Here is a 23696-nt window from a genome sequence, read left to right on the forward strand (position 1 = left end):
GAGTCTCCTTCTGAAGACCTGGGAGAAAGCCACCACTTGACTAGTGTAAAGTCCTGACCACCACCCCCAATCTTACCCTGCCCTTCTACCCCATGCAAACAAAAGCTGAGCTGCTTGGGGGAAGAAGTGTGTCAAACCCAGTCAGTCCCAGGGCCTGGGCTAAGGCAAACTGTAGCTGGGGAAAGAATTAGAGTTAAGAAGAAGATACCTTCTTCCCCTAGGGGAGCAGTAAGTCCTACCCAAGACCCTGCAGGATATCGTGAGAAGACCCTACCACCTGCAAGAGGGTATTACTGAGAAAGACTCAACCATGCACACAGGATCACACCTGAACGAGAACCAAAACCAGAGATATCAACAGTCCTGTCTACTTCCAGGCTAGGACTTTTCTGGGAGGGGCAAGTGCATGGAGAAACAGCCTTCCAGCCTTTCGGGGCACAGGTGTCACAGGGACACCAAAAGCTAAGAGTGGAACAAGAACACTGAGAAAAACCTTTCAGCACCCCACTCCCCACTCTAAGCACAAGGAATGGAGGAATCTCAAGCCAGTAATACACTGAAGATAATCATAGTAACAACAAAACCCAAACCTAGTTCAACTCTATCCTAAATGGACTCAGTGCTGTGTATTAATTACCTAGTGAAAGAAGAGACATGCCCACTTCCAGGCATAAAGATTGTTTTCTCTCAGTGACTACAGTTTTACATGTGAAGTCCAGCATTCACTCAAAAATTAAGAGACACATAAAAAATACAAAAAAATAAAATAAAATAAAATAAAATAAAACAAAACACTGTCAAGAGACAAAACAATCAGACTGAGAAATGACCCAGATGACCCAGATGTTGACCCAGATGACCCAAACTATCAGACAAGAGATTTAAAATAATAATGAATACTGTTAAAGGTCTATAGTGGAAAAGATAGAAATATGCATGAACATATGGGGAACTTCAGCAGAGACATAGAAACTATAAGAAAGAGTCAAACAGAAATGCTAGAAATTATAACCAGAAAGAAATTAAAGAATGCCACTGATTGGGCTCCTGGGTGGCTCAGTCGGTTAAGGGTCCGACTCTTGGTTTTGGCTCAGGTCATGATCTCACAGCTTCCTAAATTCAGATTCATTCTCTCTCTCTCTCTCTCTCTCTCTCTCTCTCTCTCTCTCTGCCCCTCCCCAGCTTGTGCTGTCTCTGTTCCTCTTAAAAATAAATAAACTAAAAAAAAAAAAAAAAAAAAAAAAAAAAAAATGCCACTGAGGGCTCATCATGAGATTCAATGCAACCAGGGCCAGTGGGAGGGGTGGGGGAATCAGGAAAGTTGAAAATAGGTCAAAAGAAAGTACTCAAATGAGACACAAAGAGAAAACAAAGGAGAAAAAAAAACAAGAGCATCTAAGAGCTGTGAGGCAATACCCAAAAATCTAAGAAAAATGTCATTGGAATCCCAGGAGAAAAGAGAAAGAATGAGGCAAAGTAATTTAAAAGATAAATACTCAAAAAATTTCCAAACTTCATGAAACACATCAAAGCACAGATCAGGCTCAGAGAACCCCAAGCAGAACAAATACCAAGATAGCACCTAAATACAACATATTCCAACTGCTAAAAAACAAAGATAAAGATAAAATCTTGAAGGCAGCCAGAGGGGAAAAAGGGGAACAAAATCAAGATTAAAAAAGATTTCTCAGAAACTATCCAAGCAGGAAGACTAACTTTCCTAAATAAAAGAAAGAAGTCACAAAGAATATGATACCTTGGAAAGGTATCTTCCAAAATTGAAGGCTGGTTTTTCGTAAACCAAGGCTGAAATAATTCACTGCTAAAAGACCTGTGTTAAAAAGAAATGTTAATGGAATTCTTTCAGGAAGTATGGTGTTAGATAGAAATCTGGATCTATACAAAGAAATAAAGAATGCCCCAAATGGTAAAAATTAGAGTAACTATAAAAGGTTATTTCCCATATATTTTTTTAATGTTTTTATTTATTTTTGAGACAAAGAGACACAGAGCATGAGCAGGGGAGGGGCAGAGAGAGAGGGAGACACAGAATCTGAAGCTGGATCCAGGCTCTGAGCTGTCAGCACAGAGCCCGAGGCGGGGCTCAAACTCACAGACTGTGAGATTGTGACCAGAGCCGAAGTCGGACACTCAACCGACTGAGCCACCCAGGCACCCCTCCCATATATTTAATCTAAAAAATAACTGACAATCTACAGCAAAAAGAGTAACAAAGTACGTTATTAACATATGTAAAATTAGGTATATGACAGTAAAAGAAAAAAATGAAAGAGGAATTGGACATTTACTGTTTTGCATGGAATTTTACTCTATATATGAAATGGTTCAATATTACTGGAAGGCAAATTAGAAGAAGTTGAAGATATACACTGTAAACAGTATGTCAAAAATAAAAGAAATATACATAATAAGCCAATATTGAAGTTAAAAACATAATCATGGGGAGCCGGGGTGGCTTAGTCAGTTAAGCGTCCGACTTCGGCTCAGGTCATGATCTCACAGTCCGTGAGTTCGAGCCCCACGTCAGGCTCTGTGCTGACAGCTCAGAGCCTGGAGCCTGCTTCAGATTCTGTGTCTCCCTCTCTCTCTGCCCCTCCCCTGCTCATGCTGTCTCTCTCTGTCTCAAAGATAAATAAAAACATTAAAAGAAATTACAATCACAATCATAAAAAACATTCAATTAATCCAAAAGCAGATAGAAAAACAGAATAAAGAACAGATAGAAGAAATAGAAAGCAACTATCAAAATGACACATTTAAATCCAACCATACCAATAATAACATTAAATATAGTCTAAAATACCAATGAAAAGACAGAGATCTTCAGACCAGCTAGAAAAGCAAAATCCATCTATATTCCATCTACAAGAAACCCATTTTTATTAAATATTAATAAAGAATGCCCTGAAAGTCAAAGGATATATGGAAGTGCTGAATCACTATACTGTACATTTGAAACAAATATAACCCTGTATGTCAACTACACTGTATGTGTACATGACAACAGATCTTCAAAATACATGAGATAAAAAAAACCAGCAGAATAGAAGGGAAAAAGAAAAAAATCCATAAAACTCTGTGGAGACCTCAACATCTCTCCCTCTCAGAGATCATTACAAGTAGATATAAAGTCAGTAAAGATACAGAAAACCTAAACAACCCTATCAACCAACTAGACTTAATTGGCATAAAAAGAGTACTCCACACAGTAACAGCATCATATTATTTCAAGTGCTCACAGAACACTGACCATGACAGGTCGTATTCTGGACCATAAAACAAACCATGACAAACTGAAATGAACTGAAATTTCAAAGGATGTCTTCTTTTTTTTTTTTTTTAATTTTTTTTTTTTTTTTAACATTTATTTATTTTTGAGACAAAGAGAGACAGAGCATGAACGGGGGAGGGTCAGAGAGAGAGGGAGACACAGAATCTGAAACAGGCTCCAGGCTCTGAGCAGTCAGCACAAAGCCCGACGCGGGGCTCGAACTCACATACCGAGAGATCGTGACCTGAGCCGAAGTCGGACGCTTAACCGACTGAGCCACCCAGGTGCCCCTCAAAGGATGTCTTCTGACCACAACAGAATTAAACTAAAAATCAATTGTGAGATATCAGGAAAATCTCCAAACATTGAGAAATTAACATATTTCTAAATAACCCATGGCTCAAATGGAATCCACAAGGGAAATTAGAAATTTTTATTTTTATTTTCTTAACATTTATTCATTTTTTGAGAGACAGTGCCAGTGGGGGAGGGACAGAAAGAGGAAGACACAAAACCCAAAGCATACTCCAGGCTCTGAGCTGTCAGCACAGAGCCCGACGCAGGGCTCAAACTCACAAACTGTGATATCATGACCTGAGCCGAAATTGGACACTTAACTGACTAAGCCACCCAGGAGCCCCAGAAATTTTTTTTTTAAGAGAGAGAGAGAGATTTTATCTATTTGCAAATCAATGTGATATACCACGTTAATAAAAGAAAAGATTAGAACTGTATGATCCTTTCGATAAATACAGAAAAAGTATTTGACAAAGTACAGCATCCTTTCTTGATAAAAACCCTCAAGAAAGTAGAGACAGAAGGAACATACCTCAACATCCTAAAGGCCATATATAGGAAAGGCCCACAGCTAATATCATCTTCAATGGGGAAAAACTGAGAGCTTTCCCCCTAAGGTCAAGAACATGACAGGGATGTCCACTCTCACCACTGCTCTTCAACATAGTATTGCAAGTCCTGGCCTCAGAAATCAGACAACAAAAAGAAATAAAAAGCATCCAAATTGGCAAAGAAGTCAAACCTCCACTCTTCACAGGTAACATGGCACTACATGGGAAACCTGAAAGACTCCACCAAAAAAATGCTATGTGAATTCAGCAAAGTCGAAGTTATGAAATCAACATAGAAATCAGTTGCATTTCTATATATCAATAATGAAGCAGCAGAAAAAGAAATCAAGGAATAGACCCCATTTACAATTGCCCCAAAACCCTTAAGATTCCTAGGATAAATCTAACCAAAGAGATAAAAGATCTGTATGCTGAAAACTATACAAAGCTTATGAAAGAAATTAAAGACACAAAGAAATGGAAAAACATTCCATGCTCATGGATTGAAAGAACAAAAATACTATTAAAACGTCTATACTACCCAAAGCAATCTACATACTCAATGCAATCTCTACCAAAATAATAACCGCATTCTTCACAGAGCTAAAACAAACAATCCTAAAATTTGTATGGAACCAGAAAAGACCCCGAATAGCCAAAGTAATGTTGAAAAAGAAAACCAAAGCTGGAAGCATCACAATTCCAGACTTCAAGCTGTATTACAAAGCTGTAATCATCAAGACAGTATGGTACTGGCACAAACACAGACACTTAGATCACTGAAACAGAATAGAGAACCCAGAAATGGACCCACAAATGTATGGCCAACTAATCTTTGACAAACCAGGAAAGAGTATCCAATGGAAAAAAGACAGTCTCTTCAGCAAATGGTGATGGGAAAACTGGACAGTGACAAGTGTTAAGAATGAAACTGGACCACTTTCTTACACCATACACAAAAACAAATTCAAAATAGATGAAAGACCTAAATGTGAGACAGGAAACCATCAATATCCTAGAGGAGAAAAAAGCAAGCAACCTCTTTAACCTCAGCCACAGCAACTTCTTACTTGACATGTCTCCAGAGGCAAGGGAAATAAAAAGAAAAATCAACTATTGGAACCTCATCAAGATAAAAATCTTATGTGCAAAGAAGGAAATAATCAACAAAACTAAAAGGCAACCAACAGAACAGGAGAAGATACTTGCAAATGACATACTGGATAGCGGGTTAATATCCAAAATCTATAAAGAATTTACCAAACCTAACACCCAAAAAAACCCAAATAATCCAGTGAAGAAATGGGCAGAAGACATGTATAGACAGACACCTTTCCAAAGAAGACAAGGCTAACAGACACATGAAAAAATGCTCAAGAGGGGCGCCTAGGTGGCTCAGTCGGTTAATCGTCCAACTTCGGCTCAGGTCATGATCTCACAATTCATGGATTCAAGCCCCACATTGGGCTCTGTACCGACAGCTCAGAGCCTGAAGCCTGCTTTGGATTCTGTGTCTCCCTCTGTCTCTCTGCCCCTCCCCTGCTCCCACTCTGTCTCTCTCTAAAATAAATAAACATTGGGGCACCTGGGTGGCTCAGTCGGTTAAACGTCCGACTTCAGCTCAGGTCATGATCTCGCGGTCCGTGAGTTCGAGCCCTGCATCGGGCTCTGTGCTGACAGCTCAGAGCCTGAAGCCTGTTTCAGATTCTGTGTCTCCCTCTCTCTCTGACCCTCCCCCGTTCATGCTCTGTCTCTCTGTCTCAAACATAAATAAACATTAAAAAAAATTTTTTTAATAAAATAAACATTAAAAAAATTTTTTTAATAGTAAAAAAACAAAAAAAGAAAAGAAAAAATGCTCAATATCACTCATCAGAGAATACAAATCAAAACCACAATGAGATACCACCTCACACCTGTCAGAATGTCTAAAATTAACAACTCAGACAACAACAGATGTTGGCAAGGATCCGGAGAAAGGGGAACCCTTCTGCACTGCTGGTGGATATGCAAACTGGTGCAGTCACTCTGGAAAACAGTAGGGAGGTTCCTCAAAAAATTAAAAAATAGAATTACCCTACAACTCAGCAATTGCACTACTAGGTATTTATCAAAACGATACAAAAATTTGATTTGGGGGCACCTGGGTGGCTCAGTTGGTTAAACGTCTAACTCTTGATTTAAGCTCAGGTCATGATCTCAGTTTGTGGGTTCCAGCCCCGCATTGACTTCTGTGCTGGCAGTATGGAGCCCGCTTGGGATTTTCTGTCTCCCTCTCTCTCTGCCCCTCCCTCACTCGTGCTCTCACTCAAAAATAAATAAACTTTTAAAAAATTCTGATTTGAATAGGCACATGCACCCCAATTTTACTGCAGTGCTATCAACAATAGCCAAATTATGGAAAAAGTCCAAATGTCCACTGAGTGCTGAGTGGAGATCCATAGATTGAAAGATAGATAGATAGATGATAGATAGATAGATAGATATGCTAATCAAAAAGAATGAAATCTTGCCATTTGCAACAAAGTGGATAGAACTAGAATGTATTCACTAGTCAGAGAAAGACAAATATATGATTTTACTCATATGTGGAATTAAACAAAACAGATGAACATAGGGAAAGGGAAGGAAAAATAAGATAAAAACAGAGACTGGTAAACCATGAGAGATGCTTACATACAGAGAACAAACTGAGGGTTGCTGCTGGAGGGGAGGTGGGTGGGTGGGGGGATGGGCTAAATGTGTGATGGGCATTAAGGAGGGCACTTGTTGGGATGAGCACTGGGTGTTATATATTAAGTGATGAATCACAGGGTTTCTACTCCTGAAACCGATACTACACTGTATGTTAACTAACAAATTTAAATAAAATTTTTAAAAAATAAATTTAAAAAATTTAAAAAAAAAAGAGAGAGAGAGAACACAGGGAAGAGGAGCAGAGGGAGAGAACCTCAACCAGGCTCCATGCTCAGCACAGAGCAGAGTCCGATGCAGGGCTTGATCCCATGACCCTGGGATCATGACCTGAACAGATATCAAGAGTTGGACACTCAAATGACTGCGCCAGGCAGGTACCCTGAAAATATTTTGAAATGAATAAAAATTAAAAACAGAACACACCAGAGGCACCTGGATGGTTCAGTTGGTTAAGCGTCTGACTTCGACTCAAGTCATGATCTCATGGTTAAGTGAGTTCAAGCCCCGTGTCGGGCTCTGCACTGACAGCTCTGAGCTTGGAGCCTGCTTTGGATTCTGTGTCTCCCTCTCTCTCCCTGCCCCTGTCCTGCGCGCGCGCGCGCGCTCTCTCTCTCTCTCTCTCTCTCTCTCTCTCTCTCTCTCTCAAAAATAAATAAACTTAAATAACACACCAAAATCTATGGGGCACATATAAAACCATGATTAGAGGGAAATTTGTAACATTAAAAAGCTTATTTTAAGTGGCTTATTTTATTTGCCAGAGGTGGAGGTGGAGGTGAGCAAAACGGGTGAAGGTAGATAAAAGGTACAAACTTCTAGTTACAAAATAAGAAAGTCCTGGGAACATAATGTACAGCATGGTAATAACTACAGTTAATAATACTGTACTGTATACTTGAACATTCCTATGAGAGTGGATCTTAAAAGTTCTCATCACAAGGAAAAAAAATTGTTAACTATGTATGGTGATGAATGTTAATTAGACGTATTGTGGTAGTTATCTTACAATATACACAAATAGTAAATCATTATGTTGTACGCCTTAAATATAATATTTTGTGTCAATATGAAAAGAAATGTTTAAAATTAATGATCTAAGCTGCCACCTTAAAAAAACAGAAAATGAGGGGCACCTGGGTGGCTCAGTCGGTTAAGCGTCCGTCCGACTTCAGCTCAGGCCATGATCTCACAGTCCATGAGTTCGAGCCCCACGTCAGGCTCTGTGCTAACACCTCGGAGCCTGGAGCCTGCTTCAGATTCTGTGTCTCCCTCTCTCTGACCCTCCCCTGCTCATTGCTGTCTCTCTCTCAAAAATAAATAAAACATTTTTTAAAAATTTAAAAAAAAAAACACAGGAAATGAGCAAATCAACTCAAAGTAAGCAAAAGGAAGGAAATATTAGAGATATGAGCAGAAATTGAAAATAGAAAAATAGAAAAAAAAAATCTACAACACCAAAAGCTACATCTTTAAAAACATTAGTAATTGATAAACGTCTATCCAGACTCAATTAAAAAAAAAGAGAGAGAGAGGGGACACAAATTACCAATATAATGAATGAAAGAAGGGGTATGACAACAGATCCTACCGAAATTAGGAGAATCAGGTAATAGTACAATTCTATCTCCATCAATCTGACAACTTAGAGGAAATGTACCAATTCCCTGAAAGATACAACCTACCAAAGCTGGCTTGAGAAGAAACAGATAACCTGAACAGTTCTAGATCTCTTAAAGAAATTGAATTCCTAATTAAAAAAAAAAAAAAAAAAAAAAACCTGACCCAGAAAACTCCAGGTCCAGATGGCTTCACTGACTAAGTCTATCCAACATTAAAGACAAAAACATCAATTCTACATGAACTACTCTAGAAAACAGGAGGGAACATTTCCCAACTCATTTTATGATGCTAGAATGACCTCAATTCTAAAATCAGAAAAAGGCATCACAAAAAAACTATAGACCAATATCCCACATGAAAAAAAATGCAAAACTCCTCAACCAAAGGGTACCTGGGTGGCTCAGTTGGTTAAACGTGCGACCCTTGATTTGGGCTCATGTCATGATCTCACAGTTCAGTTCATGAGATCAAGCCACACGTCAGGTTCCATGCTAACAACACGAAGCCTGCTTGGGATTCTCCCTCTCCCTCTCCCTGCCTCTCTCTCTCAAAACAAACAAACAAACAAACAAAAAATCTCAACCAGATAGTAGCAAATCTGATCCAGCAATATATAAAAGCAGCAAACCTCTTTTTAAAAGATTTAATCCATGGTTTCATCCTTACCTGGCATTACACCCAAAGACAAGTGGTATTTGATTCCATTCTAAATTTAGTCTTGATGTAAATACAGAATTTTGTTTATCTGACTTTTTACAAAGCTACTTTCAAAGTCAAGGCACAGCAGACCGTTTAATTCAGGAAAGTAGGCAGATTATACAGTAGCTGAGACCTTACAGAAGAAACCTTTGGGTTAAGAGTAATCTACAGTCGGGGCGCCTGGGTGGCTCAGTCGGTTAAGCATCTGACTTCGGCTCAGGTCATGATCTCGTGGTCTGCGAGGTCGAGCCCCACGTCGGGCTCTGTGCTGACAGCTCAGAGCCTGGAGCCTGTTTCGGATTCTGTGTCTCCCTCTCTCTCTGACCCTCCCCTGTTCATGCTGTCTCTCCCTGTCTCAAAAATAAAATAAACGTTAAAAAAAAATTTTTTTTTTAAATGAAAAAAAGAGTAATCTACAGTCTCATGAACACACACTCAACTAAAAGGTAACGAACCTACGTCTTTGGTTTCTAATGAAAGAAATTTAGATAAGGAGAAAAGTGACTAGCCTATACTAAAAAAGTCAGCTCAGTTTCCTCAAGGTTTCTAAGATTATGACCTACAGCGTCATCCCTAATCTGCTTTCTCAGCAGCTTGGTTTAATTACTTACCTTCAACCTGGCTAGCATCTGAGCATGGTTTCTTCTTCGACTCCGAATTGCCGGTTTTCTCATCAACATCCAGTAGAGGAATATAGTCTGTTTTTCCAACAGTTTCTCCCACAACATCATCAAAGGCCTCTGCCTCCAGTGTGGCAATGAAGTCCCGTTTTATCTCTTCCTCAATTTCTGGAGGTGGGTCTGTTAATGCATCTGCAAGACTGAGGTCAGCCATTCTGCACCACTGCAACTGCCTGGTAAAGGAGGGAAAAAGGTTTCATCAGATGAGCACTGTGCAAAGGAAAAAACATCCCTAGAAACTCTTCTCAGTTGTTCTAAACAAAAAAAGAATTAAAATCCAAAATGTTAGAGCTAAAAGAGACTCCCTCATTTGACAGATTAGAAAATTAAAGCTCAGTTAACCAACAGTCTTACTCAAAGTAAACACCCTCTTTTCACATCACTGGGAGGTAAACAGAGCCAAGTGCCATTTTGTCCTTTTCATTAATAAGAAAAAATAAAGTGTAAAAAAACAAACAAACAAACAAAAAAAAAAAAACACCAATGTATCCAAAGTTCAAATCAGGTCTTTTGATTTCAAGTCTCATAAACTTTTTAATTATTCTATATATCTTCATTTCCAAATCATGTCCCAGAATAATTCTTAAATGAATATACCAAAGGAGGTCAGATTACATTATATTCCCATGAAAAAAGGTTACATTACTATCAGGCAAAAGAAGTCACCTCTCCTGACTAAAGACTGTGAGTATGGGCCCTATCTTGTTGAGGTTAAATACTGTTTCTTCATGAATCTCTTGTAGCTAGCTCCATCCACCAAAACCATGCCTAGCCCTGCTGGCATAAAAATACAGACCTGTTCCCTGATTAGTTAGGGGTGCAGTCCCTCTTTGTGGCCATGTACATCACCACCTTTACAGAACATCAGGCTCTCAATTTTTAAACGTAACCTGACGTTAAGAAGTATAACCTACTAAAGGCAAAATTGTTAGGTGAAGAGCTGAAAAAATACAAATGGTGTAGTAAAAGTGCCAAAGGGCCTGCAAATAAATGGAGTTCTTAGTACATACACAGCACAGTGGGAAATTAAAAAAAAAAAATGTGCAGGGTACTATCTGTCCTTCACAAAGTCTAACTTTGGGGTGCCTGGGTGGCTCAATTGGTTAAGTGTTGGACTTCAGCTCAGGTCATGATCTCACGGTTTGTGAATTCAAGCCCCACGTCAATTCAAGCCCCACATCAGGCTCTGTGCTGACATATTGGAGCCTGGAGCCTGCTTTGGATTCTATGTCTCCTTCTCTCTCTGCCCTCCCCCCAACTCTGGTTTCTTTCTTTCTCTCTCTCTCAAAAATAAATAAATGTTTTTTAAAAAAAAGTCTAACTTGGGGCGCCTGGGTGGCTCAGTTGGTTAAGCAGCCGACTTCGGCTCAGGTCATGATCTCGCGGTCTGTGAGTTCGAGCCCCGCGTCGGGCTCTGTGCTGACGGCTCAGAGCCTGGAGCCTGTTTCAGATTCTGTGTCTCCCTCTCTCTGACCCTCCCCTGTTCATGCTCTGTCTCTCCCTGTCTCAAAAATAAATAAAAACGTTAAAAAAAAAAAAAAAAAAAGTCTAACTTAACAGACTCTCCAAGAGACTGATGAAGATAAATGAACATATGAGCTTTTGTGACCAGGTAAAGGTAAATCAAATAGAAATAATAGCTATTGCTTCTGTTTGCCCAGAAATCTATTCTTCCTTATCTTCCCCCATATACACCAATGGCCACCCTAGTGGTGTTGGGCACATGACCAGGCAGAGGATGGTTGTAAAAGGAATGTTTCATGACTACATCCTGGATGGAAGATTCACCAAGTGGCAGCTGTTCAGTTGCCCTGGTTGTCTTCTTTCTTAAGTCTGAGTGAGCAACCTTCCAATTTTTTTTTTCATCTAATTTAGTCAGTCTATCGCTTGCAACCAAAGAATCTCAACTAATACATATATATATATATATATTATATATATATATATATATATAATATATATATATATAAAAGGCCAAATTTTACTATGATTTAAGCCACTTTTTTTTCCCCGTTTATTCATTTTTGAGAGACAACAAAAAGACAGATAGTGAGCAGGGTAGAGGCAGAGAGAGAGGGAGACACAGAATCCAAAGCAGGCTCCAGGCGCTGAGCTGTCAGGACAAAGCCTGATGCGGGGCTCAAACTCACAAACTGTGAGATCATGACCTGAGCCGATGTTGGACACTTAACTGACTGAGCCACCCAGGAACCCCGATTTAAGCCACTGTTAAAGACTCTCTTTTAAAACTGTCTGTCCTCCAATGTCTTCCTCTCTCCAACTAAATTTACTAAGGAAAAAGAAATACCCACCAAAAGTACAGTCATTCTATCTTCATCTTTGTGTTCTACACACAAGTTCCTATCATAGTCATCAGTAGGGAGTAGCGCCCATATGACCCATTTACAACACAGGAACATGGATGGGCAGTCCTACTCTCTATGCCACCCAGCTACTTTACATATAAAGTATTATTGTCACTCCAGATGCCACCAGGAAAAATGCAGAAAAATGACTCATTAAAGAACTTTTAAAAAGCCTGACAAATTTAATGTCAATAAATTCCATAAAAAGTAAATGTTTTTCCCTTTTCTATGATGACTATTATTACCAGTTAGCATTTGAAACCTATTATGAACCAAAAATAATAAAGGATGTCTGTAATTAAACAGTTTCATGGTCAAACAGCACTTGAAAGGACATCTGTATCATCCTTAACAATAGCTTTATTTGTTTCCATAATATACACATATGATACCTTTTTCATATAATCCACTCAAACTTCCTAGCTCAGGACACAGGTAAAAATAGAGACAAAATCAACAGTATCTTTTAAATGTCATTTCTCTGAGTGCATATTCTCAAAGGGCAGCTCTTTATCCACTGTAATGTTCCCCTGTTCACCCCCACCCTCAACCTCCCAAACTACTACCTAGGCTGACATGCGGTTCATGGAATACGAAGAGCAGCTTAAATTCAGCCTAAGAAGGTAAAACTGACAGAAAATGAGACAGCTGGAAAGCAGGAAGGTCATGTGGCTCTGAGTGTATCTAGCCAACCACCCAAGCATCTGTATCTCAACACAGTTTAGCTATTCCTTTCTTGTCACTACATATAAATAGAAGTGTGATTTAAACACACACAAACACACACACACACACACACACACACACACACACACACACCCCTACTTATGGAAAATGATCCTGTAAAGGCAATACCGGTGTTGTGCTGGAAGTGAAAGTACTGGTTTTATCCAGAAAGCCCAGTCAGTGTTCATTAAAGAGACTGCCCAATTTTATCGTTATTCTATTCTAAAAAATATACAAGTATAATAAATTCTGTAAGTGTTCTACAGGTTTGCTAAACTGGTTCTACAAGTATTCCAGAATTGATTTTAATGAATTCATGAAAGAACTTCATCCCACACTTACAGAATCATTTAAGGTCACTTAATACTCAGTTATGCCTTAAAATGGTTAGTTATGTAATTTAGGGACAAAGGGATATGACACAATGTTATTCTCAAATATGGATACTCAGGAAGTTCCAAAAATGTACTCTTGTGAATTAGAACTATGTACTTAAAAGAAATTATCTCTCCTTGAATATTTATACTATTCCTTTCCTATCTGTACAAAGTTTGAATTTAAAAGGATTTGTTACTAGGAGGCAAGAAAAGAAAGCTGGATACAGAAGTTTCTAAGCTTCATGGAAGCACTAGTTTAATCTATAGCTTTCAGTGAGTCACCTTACAGGGCTGAGTTCCCTAATCTGTAAAATGAGAGTGGTATGTTAAATGATTCCTGAGGTTGATTATTCCAGAAGCTGTTAATAATTTAAAATCTTTTTATTTTTTTTTTAATGTTTATTTTAGAGAGAGAGAGAGACACAGACAGACAGACAGAGCATGGGTGGGGGGAGGGGTGGAGAGAGAGGGAGACACAGAATCCGAAGCAGGCTCCAGGCTCTGAGCTGTCGGCACAAAGCCTGATGCGGGGCTCGAACCCACAGTCTGCAAGATCATGACCTGAGCCAAAGTCGGACACTTAACCGACTGGGCTACCTAGGCGCCCCAAGGTGCTAATAATTTAGATTCATCACTTAAGTTAGAAATAAACAAACAAATTGCATATAGACCCTCAATGTGCATGTGTGACTTTTATATACCAAGTACTCCCAATTATAACTGGGTTCAGGTTTATTAAAAGGCAAAAGTTTTTTGGCAAAGGAAGAGACTAAAAACAAACTCATCACTGCACAGGGCCCTGCTTGAGCAAATCTGACTGGAGCTTAAGAAACTCCACCCAGTTCTGGCTAACATCAAAGGAGACTTACACAACTCTGCCAGAAAATAAGCCCCATATTATTTAACCAGGCACCAAGACAACACACAGTTTTCAAGCATTGTGCTTTGGACATCTGATCTTTCATTCTGACTACATGCCTGAAGTGAAACTGAAGTGAGAAGAGTTTTGAAAATAGGTGAACAAAGATAAGAAATGACATGACAAGATGATGAAGCAAAGAAAAGAATTTTGGTCTTTTGACTACACTCTTACTATTAATAGCTATGTGCTCATAAAAAGTATATAAGAAGATATGATGAGGTCACAAAGCACCTGCTTCTGTTACATGGGTTTTTTTTTTAAATTTATTTATTTTGAAAGAGAGAGAGAGAGAGAGAGAGCACGTACAAGTTGGGGGAGGGGTAGAGAGACAGAGAGAGAGAATTCCAAGCAGGCTCCGTGCTGACACAGCACAGACCCGGACACAGGGCTTGAACCCATTAACTATGAGATCATGACCTGAGCCAAAATCCAGAGTCAGACGCTTAACTGACTGAGCCACCCAGGTGCCCCTTGTATGGTTTACTTTAGATTACAAATTCTGGAGTTAGCTCCTAAACTGAAATATATTCTAGGTCTATACAGATTAGTGTTCATATCTAACTTAAATACACAGAAGTATGGCCAACTTTTTAAGCTCTCAAAATTCCTCTTGAAAATTTCAGGTCAGTCTTACCTATAGTTAGTCACTCCAGACCTGTGCTCATTCTGTCTGATGAGAAATTAGCAATCCAGTTTGCAAATGGTCTGTTACTGCCTTTGTCCTCCTGTGTCCCCCACCCCCTCCCCACTCCAGACATACCCTGTTTCCCAAAGGTGCTGCTTGGGAGGTAAAGTGGAGGAAGAAAACTCATGAAAGAACAGAAGCCTAATTCCCACCAACATACTGAAACACTTTTCACAACCACTGTCATAATTTCACTCCATTCTGTCACATTAGCCAAATCTGTACCAAGATTCTTTTGCAGTAGCCAGCATTCTCTTTTTAAAAAGTGTAGAATCCTATTTCACAATTTCAAAAGGGTAAGGGAACACGCACCCCAGAAGGTCTATAATTCCACCTTAGTGTTAATAGTGTAAATTTGGTTCTTATGAAGTAGCTTTCCTCTTTTTTTAAAATTTTTTAATGTTTATTTATTCTTGAGAGAGAGAGAGAGAGAGAGAGAGAGGGCAAGGGAAGGGCAGAGAGAGAGGGAGACACATAATCTGAAGCAGGCTCCAGGGTCTCAGCCTGACGCGGGCTCGAACTCACAAACGGCGAGATCATGACCTCAGCCGATGTCAGTCGCTTAGACTGAGCCACCCAGGCACCCTCCTATTTTTTTTTTTTAAGTTTACTTATTTTGATAGAGACAGAGACAGTGCAAGCAGAGGAGGAGCAGAGAGAGAGGGAGAGAGAATCCCAAGGAGGCTCCGCACTGCCAGCTGCAGAGATCCACATGGGGCTTGAACTCACGAACTGTGAGATCTCGACCTGAGTCAAAACTAAGAGTTGGATACTCACCTGACTGAACCACCCAGGAGCCCCTGAAGTAATTTCCTCTTAATCCCAGAGATCAATTCCATGGAAAGTGAGTTTTTGGTTTCAGTGTGAAAACGGAGAATAATAATTTAGCAACACAGAATATTTCAGGGAACAAAATAGGTCTGTATAAGGTATCAAAGTAGGGAAAGGGTATGTGGGCCCCAAAGCCCTAGGAGGTAAAAGAAAGAGAGGTAATACAATGTCAAAGGCAAGCTTGACATCTTTTAAAATATTACCTCCTGTCAGTTTTAGAAGAAAGGAAGAAACTTTCTTCAGTCACCTGGACTAGTTGGGAAACAAAATTATCATTTATAACATTGTTTACCTTTTTTAAAACATTTTTTAATGTTTTTTATTTATTATCAAGAGATGGAGAGAGAGCATGAGTAGGGGAGGGGCAGAGAGAGGGGGAGACACAGAATCCGAAGCAGGCTCCAGGCTCTGAGCTGTCAGCACAGAGCCCGACGTGGGGCTCAAACTCACAAACTGCGAGATCATGGCCTGAGCTGAAGTCAGACGCTTAACCGACTGAGCCACCCAGGCGCCCCTACCTTTTAAAATTTTTTAAGTAATCTCTACACCCAACTTGGGGCTTGAACTTACAATCTCGAGATTAAAGTCATATGCTCCACCAACTGAATGAATCAACAGTCATATGCTCCAGCCAGGCGCCCCTAACATTGTTTATCTAAAGGAAATGCTTCTGAGTTCCAAATAACCAACTTAATAAATGAACATTTAATAATAATTCCTGGGGTGCCTTGGTGGCTCAGTCAGTTAAGCATCTGACTTCAGCTCAGGTCATGATCTTGCAGTTCATGAGTTCAAGCCCCGTGTTGTGCTCTGTGCTGACAGCTCAGAGCCTGGAGCCTGCTTTGGATTCTGTGTCTCCCTCTCTCTCTGCCCCTCCACTGCTCATGTTTCTGTCTCTCTCCCTCTCTCAAAAATAAACATTAAATTAAAAATAATAATAATAATAATAGCTCTTGAAGGCAGAAGACCGCTCATAATGCTCACTTAAATTTTCTCCATGATTGATATTGTCAGTTTTGGGGGGGAGTGGCGGTAGAGGGGTGAATTATGGACAAGACATACAACTAAAAAGACATGTGGACTAATATTTTCTTCTATACTTTTTTTTTATTTTTTTGGCAAGACTGATTTAAATGACAGAGAATTCTGAGGCCAAAACTAAGCTGCTATCCCAGGACATTAGTGACAGTGCTATGACCAAAATGCAATGCTTGTTCCTCAGGTTTGGAAGAAACCCAGTGTCCCAGCCAGTTCCAGAGACCATTTATAACCTGACATGGCTAGTGGCTATGGCGTGTACCATAAAGATTTCATATTCAACATGAGATTTTTTGAGTTTGTCTAGCAAGCTTTCAGTTACTACATGGGGACTTTACTCCTCAGATTGGTTTTAATGAAGTTTTCAGAGGCCTATTACATATCAAGCTGAACCTTATTTGTCTGATGTCTGTGTTCTGCTTGTAATTAACTAGAAAAGTAGTTTGATTTATACTTTCAATCAAAATGGTATTTCATTCAGAGTAAAACCAACGACCTGTATGGGAATCAGCTACCATCTTACACAGCTCATAGACACATGGGATCCCCAAAGCTAACCTGAATTTCTCCTGCTCCTCCCCAGATCCAGACTGGCAAATGGCAACACACAACTCAGCCACAACTTGACTATCCTAGCAATAAACTCCAACCCCCCTGTTGAATATATTAAGTTTCTACCCCCAGGTACCTCCCTAAACACTTCAAGGACAACAGCTGTACTATTATGAACTGATGGTATTTGCAGCCTCCGCAGGGTTCTGTTCAGAACCACCACTTGTCCTGTTCATCATAGGATTAGCGACAGGAGAAAGCCCTTGATTACTAGAATAGCAGAAGCTATTGCCCAGTGACATTCCTATATGAAAGAGCACATGGATTTTACTTCCATGCAGTCCCAAAAAACAAAGAGCTCCTTTTCCCACTGCTTTTTTAGGGAGCCCTAACCTCTAAATATAAAAACACTGCATACATATGCACACACATATTCAAATACATAAAACCTTGCAGCACAAGGCTGAAAGCCCAGCTTGCTTACTTACGGGAACTATCCAGGCAGCTTGTGCTCAGTCCTGACCAAATGCATTTTGAACCTCTAAACAGGCACCTGTCTGCCACATTTATGTCCAAGTGAATTTAAACCTATTTCCCCAAGAAGAATAATCTACACTAGATACCTCCCACTGTGAGCCATGTGATACAGACAGCATGATGTGTGCTGAAGTCTGGTTATGTGCGCCAAAACAAGAGACGACAATGACACAGCACTTACATTTCTGCTATAACCATCCTTCAGAGTGACTCTTCAGTTTTATCTCGATTAAAAACAAAAAAAGTGAATCTTAGGATGATTCTCAATACCTGATCCTTCCAAATTTGGAAAAAAAAATAGTATTTTTTAAAACGTTACTCTCCATCCCACTTATTCCTCCTCAGTCTAAGACCAAAAACTATTCAGAGTTTGCCTACACCTATCCAAAAATTATTTCTAAACATTTAAGACCTCTAAAGGCTTTTATAAAAACACGAGGTCAAATAATCCAGGATCCAATTCCCTCATTTTAACAACTGACAAAAAAAGAACCAGAAAAAACAAGTCACTTATAAATGAAGCTGGACTGAGGATCAGACTAAGGCGAGAGTCAGCAAACACCAGAAGCACAAGAAGCGTATGATATAATGGACAAAATATTGGAACTTTATGGTTTCTGCTTTTATCTGACACAATGACATCACTATCCTTCAAAATCTTTTTTTTTTTTTTTTTTTTTGCTGTGCCTTTTCTTCTTAAAGTATGAAAGCAAAATTAGGAAGAGTCCTAAACATCAGGAAAAAAAAAATCTCAGCTGACTTAAAAGGACCCCAGTCCCTATTAAGAAAAAAAAGCCCCCAAACTCCTTAGTGTAACATCAAGGTCACGTAATCCTACAGGGCCCAGCCCTATGACCTACCACAACCGACAGCAGTTTTCCATGTAGGGTCTCCCTATATTTTAGTCCCACGGGACCAGCTGCCATTTTTATAGGCATATCATTGACATTATCACCAATACCCTTGCTCATCTTGCTCTTCATACTTCAAAGTCTTGAAATCAAGGTCCACATCAACTATCACCTTTCCTGTTTCTTTTTCAAATCTGTTCTCCCAGTGCCATTGAGAACCAACACATCATCTGTACTTCTATTGTAACAGTACAGTCTGATTTGTACTGCAGTTCATTTATATACTAGTGGCTCCTATAATTGCTAGATCCCAAAGAGGAAGGACCATGTCTAAGCAATGTATATACCCTCCCCTAGCAGATTACTTTACATAGAAGATGGACCAAAACAACAAAAAACAACAAAACAAAGGGGCTAGCTAAACAGAATTCTAAAATGGTATGATCTAAGTTAATATTTTAACAAATTTTAAATATTTTTATTAATTTTTGAGAGAGAGAGAAAGAGCACTAGCGGGAGAGGGCCAGAAAGGAGACAGAGGATCTGCAGCAGGCTCCGCACAGTGAGCACAGAGTCTGACGCTGGGCTTGAACTCACGAACTGTGAGATCATGACCTGAGCCAAAACTAAAAGTCAGCCACTTAACTGAATGAGCCACCCAGGTGCCCCTAAAACGGTATGACTGAAGTTAATAAAAAGCATGTCTAATTTGAAATTACTCAGGTGTTGGGGCTCCTGGGTGGCTCAGTCAGTTAAGCCTCTGACTTCGCCCCAGTCATGATCTCACAGTTCATGAGTTCAAGCCCCGCACTGGGCTCTCTGCTGTCAGTGCAGAGCATGCTTGGGATTCTCTCTCCCCACTCCCTATCCCTCCCTGCTCGCTCTCTCTCTCTCTCTCTCTCTCTCAAATTTAAAAAAAAAAAAAAAAATCAGGTGTTAAAACTACAAAAACTCTTCAGAACTGAAAAAAAGAATAAATATACTCAAGGTTGAAGGCTTATCATTAATTAAGAATATTCACCTAATTTCTTCCACTTTCCAAGCATAGCTTATGCCAGAGCAATCATGTTGTCTGCAATCATGGAAAGAAAGCCAACAAGGAGTAACTATACGAGCCAGCTCTCCATGCTGGTCATCTTATCATTATTAGGCAGGGCAATAAAAATAGCCCTCTGCTTTTAGAAAAGCACAACAACATGATGCAATATGTCAGAAACAAATAGCATTTTGCTGAAGAGATAAGCTACCACCATCATGTTAACATCATTGTATAAATATTAAAAGTTTTCTAATTTTTAAAAAGTTAAGTCTCCATAGTATCAGCTCACACATCTCTGTGTAGTAGTAGTAAATATACCATGTAATTTCAAGATTACTTAGTTTTGGGGAAATTGGGTGAAAGCAGAAAGTATTCACACTTGATCAGCTCTTAGCTTTTGAGAACTATTTAAGAAAAACCTCTCCATCAAGCCAAGTGAAGTTTCTCTCCTAAGTTCAGAGCCACAATATGCCAAATTTTATTATCTAAGATGTCAGTGAAAGTGAAGTAAAATCAAAGGCTGAACTAAGAGGAGATGAGAATTTGTGCTGATAATTCCATAATTATTTATTATAGACACACAATGTATGTCTCCTCCAGAGTCCCACTGGGCTGAGTTCCTAAGGGTTCCCTGCTGGCTCAGTCAGAAGTGCACACAGCTCTCAACCACAGGGTTGTGATTTCAAGTTCCGCCTTGGGCAGAGGGCTCATTTTTTAAAAAGGGAAAATAAATGGGTTTAACAGAACTTAAAAAAATAAAACGCACGGTGGACTCTGAGTTCCTAGATGGTAAGGACAACATCTTTTTCACCTTTTATCCTGGGCATCTAATACAACTAAGTGACACCTGGTAGGATCTCAAATGTATATTCATCCTGCTGAATGTGCTCTATTCCGTATCATGACACAGCCTTCTCTTGCCAGGGCTGACATCTGCCCAGCTGGAGGGAGTCTCCTGGCTCTTCCATTGTCGGTCCTCGGCACAGAATCAGAATTGGGGTGCATTGGCCCAGCTCTTCTGAGCAGGAAAGAAGAAGGCATAAACTATAGGAATACTCAGCAGGCATTTTGTAGAAAGACCTTAGTGGTAGTAAATGCCTTGCCTTTAACATAAAAGTGCCTTATAAATGCTTTCAAATGGGGGGGGGGGGGTACTAAAAAAAAAAGTCTAGAAGTAAAAACAATTTTAAGTGAAAACTGAACAAGCAAGATGAAAAGTCAAAGGAATCTTTCAAACTATTATTAACTTTTAGCATTTTACCTGAAATGGAAGTAAAGATCAGAGTTAAAAGTAAAATGCCACTGAATCAGAATCATTCAGAAACAGAGCTGGGCAATTTCAGTTTTTAAGCGATGATTCTGAAGGGCACCCACAATTGAGAGCTACTAATCAACAATCCACTTACTACATTAAAGACAGAATTTGTAAAACTTAACACTAGAAAGAGATCAAGTTCTCCGTTGTTGGGAAGGTAGGTGCTTTAGATTATGTTTATTAGAAGTAAAGTCTGACAGGGATTCTTATACAAGTTAATATTGAGGGAGTGCCTTCAGGAGAAACCTGTAAGGGAGAGAAAGGAAGCAAAATTCTGGTTTCAGCTGAAGTCTAGCCTATGCCTCCTGACTGGGGAGCTATGAAACACAATCGCACCAGTCAGTCCCACCATGAGGTAAGGGAGCCACGTTTTTGTAACCTTCATCAGGCAGTCACTGGCTAAGAACCATGTGAAGAGGAGGGACATAACTTCCTAGGCATCTCTGGGGGAGGTGGCTCCTATATGGTATAGCCCTTGCTAACACTCACAACATGCTGGGGATTGGGCCGTATGTGTGTGAGAGACAGACTCTAAGCAAAAGGCCATTAGTAGAAATTAAATGACAAGTTTAATTCACTAAGATTTACCAATATTAAATATTAAGCTTGTATGTACCTACCAACATAGCTATTTAAAAAACAGGTGCGCCTGGGTGGCTCAGTCAGCTGAGTGCCCAACTTCAGCTCAGGTGATGATCTCATGGTTCGTGGGTTTGAGCCCTACACTGGGCTTTGCATTGACAGCTTAGAGCCTGGAGCCTGCTTTGGATTCTGTGTCTCCCTCTCTCTCTGCCCCTCCCCCACTAACACTCTGTGTGTGTGTGTGTGTGTGTGTGTGTGTGTGTGTGTGTGTCAAAAATATTTTAAAAATTTTTTAAAATAAAATAAAAGACATAAAACTTCACCCAAAGAAAACAAAAACACCAATTCAAAAAGGTATATGCAACCCTATGTTTACTGTAGCATTATTTGCAACAGCCAAGACAGAGAAGCAATGCAAGTGTCCATCAACAGACAAATGGATAAAGAAGATGTGATACACACACACACACACACACACACACACACACACACACACACACAAATACTTTAATATTACTCAGCCATAAAAAAGGATGAGCTCTTGCCATTTGCAACAACATGGATGTACCTAGAGGGTATTATGCTAAGTGAAATAAGTCAGACAAAGACAAATACCATATGATTTCACTTATATGTGGTATCTAAAAAACAAAACAAAAAGCAGAAAAGAGACCTATAAATACAGAGAACAAACTGTTGATTGCCAGAGGGAAGTGGGATGGAGGTAGGTAAAATGGGTGAATGGGAGTGGGTGATACAGGCTTCCAGATAGGAAATGAACAAGTCACAGGAATAAAAGACACAGCATAGGGAATACAGTCAATGATGTTGTAATAGCACTGTATGGTGACAGAGGGTAACTATACTTGTGAGCACAGTATGACATGAAACTAAGTTGTACAGCCAAAACTAATGTGACACTGTGCGTCAACTATACTTCAATAAAAATAAAACAAAAAATAAAAATAACCTTAATGAGGAGACAAAGAGGAGTCCTCCTTCCCAGGGGGATACTGTAATACACCTCTTTCTTTCAGTAACTGACACATCATGTAGACAAAAATCAGTAAGTATATACAAGCTCTGAACAACTCAACCTACAAGTTTCAGCTAATGGACTAGAGAGTACACTGGGAAGACACTTTTCTAGCACACATGGAACAGTTCATTTTTTTAATAAATGTGTACTAGGGGCTCCCGGGTGACTTGGTCAGTTAAGCATCCAACTCTTGATTTCTGCTCAGGTCATGATCTCAGGGTCATGAGACTGATCCCCAAGTAGGGCTCCACATTGAGCTTAAGATTCTCTCCCTCCCTCTCCACCCCTCTCCCGCACACACACTCACATGTATTCTCTCTCAAAAAAAAAAAAAAGAGAGAGAGAGAGAGAGAGAGAGAGAGAGAGAAAATAAATGTATACTAAGACGTAAAATGAATCTCAAATCTTAAAAATCATTATTGTAAGAGAACAAACTGATGGTTACCAAAGGGGGGGGGGGGGGGAATGGGTGAAAACAGGTGATGGGGATCAAGGAGTGCACTTATGATGAGCATCAGGTGTTGCATGTAAGTGTTGAATCTCTATATAGCACCTGAAACTAATATTACACTGTATGTTAAATAAAAAGCTTTTAAAAAATCATTGTACAATATACATTTAAGAAACATCATAAATAAGTTAGAAATAAAAACCTGAATTTTTCAAAAATTTGAAAATTTTAAAACTCACTACAAATAATCCATGAGTTAAAATCATAATAGACATGAAAAAATACTCAGAAATGAATAATAACAAAAATATTACATTCCAAAGTTTGTGGAATATACTTAAAAAGAGAATCTGAGGAAGTCTCCAGCCTTAAGTGCTTGTAATAGAAAAGAAGGATATAAATAAATTAGTTAAAATCCATCTTAAGAGTTAGGTAAAAATAAATTTGAAGAAAACCAAAGGAAGGAAATAAAATCCTAAATGAGAATAAGGCACAAAGAAAGAAAAGATCAATAAAGCAAAAGTTCTCTCTGAGGAGTAACAAAGTTAA

General features: G+C 39.4%; 1 protein-coding gene across 20 annotated transcripts in view; it reads right to left on the minus strand.

Moving 5' to 3' along the window:
- MAP4 (microtubule associated protein 4) overlaps positions 1 to 23696 on the minus strand; it is a 193562-nt gene that overhangs the window by 118251 nt on the left and 51615 nt on the right. For 19 of the 20 annotated variants that reach the window (XM_060630910.3, XM_060630919.3, XM_060630917.3 and 16 more), the window contains one exon: positions 9768 to 10009. In XM_060630910.3, coding sequence (XP_060486893.3) covers positions 9768 to 9990 — 223 coding nt within the window. In that variant the 5' untranslated portion in view covers positions 9991 to 10009. Of the gene's footprint in view, positions 1 to 9767; positions 10010 to 17821; positions 17922 to 23696 lie in introns of those variants that run through there. The other variant, XM_060630907.3, reaches the window with a different exon arrangement.

Source organism: Panthera onca, chromosome A2, assembly GCF_046562875.1.
Source record: "Panthera onca isolate mPanOnc1 chromosome A2, mPanOnc1 haplotype 2, whole genome shotgun sequence".
Classification (NCBI taxonomy): Eukaryota; Metazoa; Chordata; class Mammalia; order Carnivora; family Felidae; genus Panthera; species Panthera onca.